The 7,233-nt window shown below is 41.2% G+C and overlaps 2 protein-coding genes across 2 annotated transcripts in view; both read left to right on the plus strand.

Annotated features, from left to right (window-relative positions):
• Positions 1 to 1,637: 1,637 nt before the first annotated feature.
• Positions 1,638 to 2,285, plus strand: LOC113213328 (uncharacterized protein K02A2.6). Its single transcript, XM_026432350.2, has one exon. It carries the CDS (start codon positions 1,638 to 1,640, stop codon positions 2,283 to 2,285), a length of 648 nt encoding a protein of 215 aa, XP_026288135.2.
• Positions 2,286 to 6,454: 4,169 nt separating this feature from the next.
• The window catches only part of LOC127750103 (HIV Tat-specific factor 1 homolog), a 2,206-nt gene continuing 1,427 nt past the window's right edge, over positions 6,455 to 7,233 (plus strand). The window contains exons 1-4 of the mRNA XM_052270661.1: positions 6,455 to 6,580; positions 6,684 to 6,902; positions 6,979 to 7,083; positions 7,173 to 7,200. Of these exons, the coding sequence (XP_052126621.1) occupies positions 6,455 to 6,580; positions 6,684 to 6,902; positions 6,979 to 7,083; positions 7,173 to 7,200 (478 nt within the window). The remainder of the gene's footprint in view (positions 6,581 to 6,683; positions 6,903 to 6,978; positions 7,084 to 7,172; positions 7,201 to 7,233) is intronic.

Genomic DNA, 7,233 nt, shown 5'->3' on the forward strand with positions numbered 1-7,233 from the left:
GAGGACGGACTGTCTGCGTACTGGTCCGGCATCGCACTTGGCCGCTGCGACCTCAAAGCGGACTAGTCTGCACGCCCGGGGGTACTAAAAGCGGACTAGTCCGGTGCACGACGGATCGAACGCGGACTAGTCCACAGGGTGCGGACTCTTTCCGGACCGAAAACGGACTGATGCCGGACTAAACTTTTTCGTACGGGGTGTTCAGGGGCCCCAGGAATCTTTCAATTCCACTGCGTGAACCAACCAAGAAGGCGTTAGATTCAATGGAAGAAGCTGGGTACATTGTGAAATGTGAACCTGGCCCGTGGGGCACACCCATTGTGCCTGTCAGAAGAAAGGAAGCAGAAGTCAGAATTTGTGGTGATTTCTCTGTGACCCTTAACCCTCACCTGGAGGTCACTGGCAGGGCACTGCCCCTCATTGATGATCTGTCAACAGTAAATGGCAAGTATTTCTGTATTTTGGACATGAAATTGGCTTATTTACAACTACAGTTATCTCCAGCTTCCCAGGAGCTTTGCAAGTTGAGTACTCCTTTTGGCTCTTACAAGTGTTTGAGAATGCCATTTGGGATAGCATCTGCTCCGAATGCTTTTCAAGAAATTATCAGCTCCATCTTAGCAGGCGTGGAAAATTGTTTCAAATATCTGGATGATATTCTGCTTTGGGGGAAAGATAAAGAAGAGTGTATTCAAGTACTGCATGCTGTACTATCAAGAATGGAAAAATTCCATGTAAAGCTGAATCTAAGTAAGTCAAAGTTTCTTCAAACTTCAGTGATTTATTTAGGCTTTCAGCTTGATGAGTTTGGCATGAGGCCAGACCCAGCGAAGATGGATGAACTTCTAAAGAAGCCAGTTCCACAGGATCATACGCAGCTGAGTTCCTTTATTGGTATGATCACATTTTTTCACAAGTATGGTGAAAATCTTAGTACAGTATTGCATCCCTTGTATCAGTTAAAACAGTCAGCTACGTTTTACTGGGGGAAGAGAGAGCAAGCAGCTTATGACAAAGCTTTGAAACTCTTGTCTACTATGGTTTTGGTGCCTTATTCTCTGGATAGGCCCCTACGGTTGACTTCGGATGCCTCTCCTGTGGGGGCGGGTTGTGTACTGAGTCATGTAACCTTAGATGGAAAAGAAGAGCCAATAGCTTTTGGAAGCAAGATGTTCTCAAAAGCAGAATTGAATTACCCTGTACATGAGAAGGAGGGTGCAGCGTTAATATTTGGCATCAAGCATTTTGACAAATATTTAACTGGAAGAAAATTTGAAATTGTGTCTGACAACAAACCACTTGTGGCAATCTTCAGTGACAAGAGTCACCAACGGCCACTGGCGGCGGCCCGGCTTCAACGCTGGCAATTGTTGCTGTCAGCACATCAGTATACCATTGTTCACAGGAAGAGTGAACAAATTCCTCATGCAGATTTCCTTAGCAGATTTCCATCACAACATTCTGAGGAGGTGGAAAGTGAAATTTACCAGGTGAATTAATGTCTGCTGTGGACATTGCAGAAAATACTTCTAGTGATCCTGTCTTGAAGAAAGTCATGCATGGATCTGTTACACGAGACACACCCAGGAGGCAGCAGAATGAAGAGTCTTGCGAGAAGTTACGTGTGGTGGCCCAACATGGATCAACAAATAGAAGATTTAGTGAAGGATTGTGGCGTGTGCCAGGCACTCCAGTCTTCAATCCCTCATGATAGCTATGTGCCTTGGTCATGGCCGACTAGGCGCTGGCAGAGATTGCATATGGACTTTGGCCATTTCCAGGGTTCTGAATTGTTGATGATCTTAGATGCTCATTCAAAATGGCCTTCGGTGCACATTATGCCAAAAACTGATTGTGTGGCAGTAATAGAAGTGCTCAGGTCTTTGTTTGCTGCTTATGGCCTACCAGAAGAGATAGTGAGTGACAATGGGCAACCTTTTGCGTCACAAGCTATGTCCGAGTTCCTGCAGGCTAATGGAGTGGTACAAACGTTCTCGCCAACGTACCATCCTCAAAGCAATGGTGCAGCTGAAAACGAAGTAAAAACGGTCAAGAGATCTCTGCTCAAGCAACTTCTAGACGAGAAAACCAAGCATCGAACTCTCAGTCATAAGATAGATGCATTTCTATTTACATATAGAAACACACCCCATACAGTGACGAAACTGTCTCCTGCTGAATTGTTCCTGGGACGAAGACCCAGAACTCCACTCTCTATGCTACAACCATCTAATGTATTGAAGATGAAGATTACCCTGATGGAGCTGGGGGACATGCAGGGATAAGAAGATCCTCCAGGGATAACTAACGGATACGCTAGGGAGACGCTATCCCATTTGTCTCAAAGTAGACGTTCTGCGGATGTCATAGGGACGAGTAAGAATACGTAATGGATAGCATTCACTGATCCATGAGCGATCCCTTGTTATCGCTCTTTATCCCTCGATCGTCTTTGTGGACACCGTTTCGTATCCTTCCTTGTCCCTGTATCGTCCTTGTGGACACCGTTTCGTATCCTTCCTTGTCCCTGTATCGTCCCTAAGGATGCCTTTTGCGTCTCCTCCGTATTCCTGAGGATACCTCTTCATATCCCTCCTTGTCCCCAGATCGTCCCTAAGGAATCCACGTCGTGTCCTTTCCTGTCCCTGATGATACCATTTTACCTCCCTGTATTGTCCACGATGATGCTACTCCGGCTCTCCCTCCCTTGTCCGTGGGGACACAAGGTGTACTATCTTTTCCTTGTGCCTAGGACATCCTTGCCCCCCCCCCCCCCCGGCCGCTCTACCCCTCACCCTGAAATGTATGAAAACCACAATGTAATGAAATTCTTAAACAATATTCGTACCAGGAATACAAGAAATGAAAGTAAAATCAAATTAAATGCAACTCTGTATAGGAACTTTTAGCACAATAAAACGAGAAATACAAGTGCAACAAATAAAATCACACAATAAAAGGAGATTCAAAAGAGTACAAGTACTACTCTTAGATATAAATGTTTTTAACAGAACATTAGAAAGAAAGTAAAGTACTAAGACTCATGTTGTGAAGACAGTACTTGTAGGGAATGATTAACGTGTGCACCATAATGCATAGAATACAAATTAAAGCAGTGTCAACTAATGAAACTAATCTTGGCAATTAAACAACTATTTATAAGAACTACAAAGTAAATCACATTACAAGTAGTAAGACTAATGTTGTGGAGACAACATGTGCTTGTAAGGAATGATTGAGGTGTGCACCACAGCACTCATAATGCAAATTAAATCACAGGGTCAACCAAGAAGACGTATCTTGCAAACACAAGACATATTGGTAATGAATGATTCATTTGTGTACCAAAACACATAGAATGTAAACTAAATCACAGTTGTCAACTAATAAGATTAATATTGGTAAAACAGGTAACGAATGATTAACTTGGGTACCAAAACTCTTAGAATGTAAACAAACTAAATCACAGTTGTCAACTAATAAGATTAATATTGGTAAAACAACAGGTATCGAATGATTAACTTGGGTACCAAAACACATAGAATGTAAACTATAAATCACAGTGTCAACTAATTAGATTAATATTGGTGATACAACAGGTAAAGAATGATTAACGCATATATCGGAACAGATACAATACAGAGTAAATCACAGAATCAGTTATGATGTTACATTTGAAAAGCAGTTAACACATACTTAAGACAGGTTAATGGATTGTTCAAGCTCATTTTCCTCACTTGACACGTTGCTCCCACAATTTTCATCACTGGATTCATTCTCAGAGCTAGAATCTGAGTCTGAGCCTTCGGCTTTTCTTTTTTTCGTGGGGTTCTGGTTCTCTTCTTCCACATTGTGCTGTTTAAGTGTGGCCTTCTCACCACCATCACCACCATTGGCTGTTTTTCCAGTCCTGATGAAGCTAGTGCATTTTGTTATTTTGTTTCTGATGCTGGATTCATCCAAGTCAGTGAGGTAGGTCCATTTAAAGTGCTCCAGGATTGCTATTATAGAGACAGAAGCAAACACTCCTTGATAAAGATACATTTAAAAGCAATGTAATTTGCAGGGTATTGATATCAATGTGCAAATGCTTACTGATCATTGATGAAATCTCTTCTTGGCTGATTTTGTTGGCATTCGGCCCCCGACTCCCCTTCCCATGGCCTTTGCGGGTTGTGCCACTTAGAGAATATTTGGCAACATCCTTGCCATAAAACGCCAAAAGCAAGGCAGTCACCCTTGCAGTCAGGTATGTGCTCTCCTTTTCAATGGTGAAGAGTTTCGATCTGGTGATGTAGCGGTTTACACCAACCTTGATCTGTAGTTAGAAAAAGATTAGTAAGTAGGCTCCACTTATCTCTGAAAAGGTATGACGAAGACAGAGAACAAAACATTGGATCACACCCACCTTCCCTTCATCCACACCCTCAGCATCAACCAAATTACTGGTCAATACTGAGAGACGGCTTTTCACTCTTTTTTTTGATTGACATGTTTCTTCTTTGGCTACAACAAAACAAAAGGGGCCTCATTAATGGATGAAAATAAATAGTAAAAACAGACAGTGTGCTGAACCTTACATTTACTTGATTGCCCGTCCACTAGCAGCTTGGTTTGATCATCCAGAGTTTTTTGCATAGAAGCAAGTTTATCATTAATGCTGCCAAGCTGCTTGTCGGTCTTCTGGTTTTTCTCTCTCTCCAGTATTATGATTCTCTTATAGGCATCTTGCAGTTCCTGGACCACTTCTGGCTCCCATAATAGCTGCACAGGAAAAGGAGAGATTAATTCAAATTAGCATCATATTGGATACATTAACGACCAAAGATAATAGGGAGGATCCTTACATTTGTCTGGCATGCCTGGTCACGTGACGTACTAGCACTGGGACCTGAATTTTCAGAATCTAAAAGCTTATTGTCTTCCTGGATGTCCCTGTTTAGTGGGGGTGGGGGAGATTCATCTTCACCAGTCTTCTCTTCCGATGTGACACCAGTGGAGAAACTTTCTTCACCATTTAAGACCTTGTCGTCCAAGAGATTTTGCAATGACTGCACAGGAAACAGTGTAAATGCAGAAGTTAGTGAATCGGCAAATCAGCAATGCTTCAGTAAATTTCAAAACATGAAGGTAGTAAGTTCACCTGCTCCGAGTCTCCTGTTACAACATTTGTCCGGCCTTTGTCAACAGAAACATTGTATTCAGCGACTTCCTCCCATTCCTTTGGCTGTAGAAAAAAGAACATATTATTAGAAAAGAAAATTTTGTCTGGACATCAGGTGTTAGGAGGTTGAATTTGATGATCAGAATTAGTATGACTAGTATACATACCTCCAAGATCTCTACCTTCTTTACTGGGCTGCTTTTGATAATTGGTTTATGTTTATTTTCTCCCACTTGAGCTTTAAATTTCTTCAGCACTTTAAGTCCTGCTGCGTTTTTGGCCTTTTGAACAGGAGCTGTGTCATTCTGTGAACAAAGTGTACGTCATAGCAATTGCATAGAGAACTTCTCTGTTATCACAATTACTGTACAAACTTACAATTGGTTTGAGTTTCTTCTTGATGATTGAGTACTCTGACAGTGGTTCCACCACGGCACTAACACTTCTCCGTGGCGCAATGTGCAAGCGTTTGCCTATGTCCTTATAATATTCCTCCAATTTATTCTTATCAGCTGTTGAACAAGAATAAGGTTTAGTTAGTGGCAGTTATTATTTATCTCAACCCACAGAATTCGAGACTTCTGATTGAGGCAGTATAGTTGAATAAAACATTGAAAAAGTTTACTAAAGGAGAGCAGATTTATGATACAGAATACAAATATCTTAACTGAAAATTATTCCTAGCACTATAAATGTGCTCAACATGAGATGAGTTTGGCCCCTAGCAGCTAATGTGCAAATCGAAAATGAACATAACCCCATTATCATGTAATGATTCTTAAAACTGGTCTTCAACGTATTCTCATGAGATAATTTGATGTTAACTTACCATCTAGTCGAAGGATTGTATGGCGAACCATTTTCTTCACGCCATTAATCTCACGAATCCGTCCATATTCCTCCTTGGGTTTGAATTTCTTCTCGTTTGCTGGGCGAAACGGTTTAGCCTCATCCTCGGGTGTAAGCACATACAGTTCTTTACTCGGTACTATTTTCGCTAGTTTAGTATTACTTAAATCAATTACTAAGGCATAATATTCAGTTTTCTGCGCCATGGCGACAGGTCACGACAGGCCAGAACAAGAAGAGATGAGTTTGAAACCACCAACCGCCAACCGCCAACTACAACTCGTAGCACACTGCCATCTCGAAAGGGGCCGCACGGGTTCCAGAACGTTCGCGACTTTCAACTGTTGTCTGTTATTCAGATGTTACCCTTAGCCTAAAGCCATGTTTACAGTTTAACATTTGTAGTTGAAAATTGTAGAAAAATGAAATTTTCCAATAATAATGAAGAGATACTACACTGGACGAAGTAAGGCTACTAGACATCGACATCGGAAGATAAGAAAAGACGAAGATACTTCATGTGAATCTAGTACTGACTCTGAGGAATTTGAAGCCGGCAAGGAACAGGTTATTGTAGACCATAATATTTCTGTCAAAGTCTATAGAACAGTCAAATAATTATGCAACCCCTCACATTCTCTCTTTTTAACAAAAGATATATTTTTTTTAGAATGTTAATACTACATGTTCATCCCCTATTAATTCTGAGCCTGGCTATGATGATGGTTGTGAGACAACTAAGCGTGCACAGAATAATGCTGAACAGTCTCAATCTGCTGGGAGTGGCTGTTCCGTCTTTGTGGATGAGTCACAGAACGCAATGCAGAAGTTATCGTCTAATCTGCTTACACATGTATCAATCCCTCGCAAATTAAAGGATTCCCACAAGGTAAGAGAAAGCAAGTCATAAACGAAGTTTCCTCCCATTCTTCTATCTTTTAAACGGTAAGGTATTTGCTTTTTAGGATCATGCTGCACAGAACAATGTTGATAGTTCACCATCTGAGAAATTGTTGACAGCAGCAACAAGTCCTACTGATGCAAGTCGTGATACAGGGGACGATGATGTGGTTTGTACTTTTAAATTTTTGTATCTATGTGAACTATTATTAGCATCTCCATATTTTCATTTGGTTTATAATTACAATTTCTATTTCAGGAGTCTGCTGATCTGTTCATATCAGACAGTGACGAAGGAAGCTCTCTTTCAACTGAAGATG

Source organism: Frankliniella occidentalis, unplaced genomic scaffold, assembly GCF_000697945.3.
Source record: "Frankliniella occidentalis isolate FOCC.00 unplaced genomic scaffold, Focc_3.1 Scaffold133, whole genome shotgun sequence".
Lineage (NCBI taxonomy): Eukaryota > Metazoa > Arthropoda > Insecta > Thysanoptera > Thripidae > Frankliniella > Frankliniella occidentalis.

Bases quoted from the DNA above. Each gene is read 5' to 3' on its own strand.
- LOC113213328 (XM_026432350.2), top strand. From the start codon at position 1,638: ATGGATCAACAAATAGAAGATTTAGTGAAGGATTGTGGCGTGTGCCAG.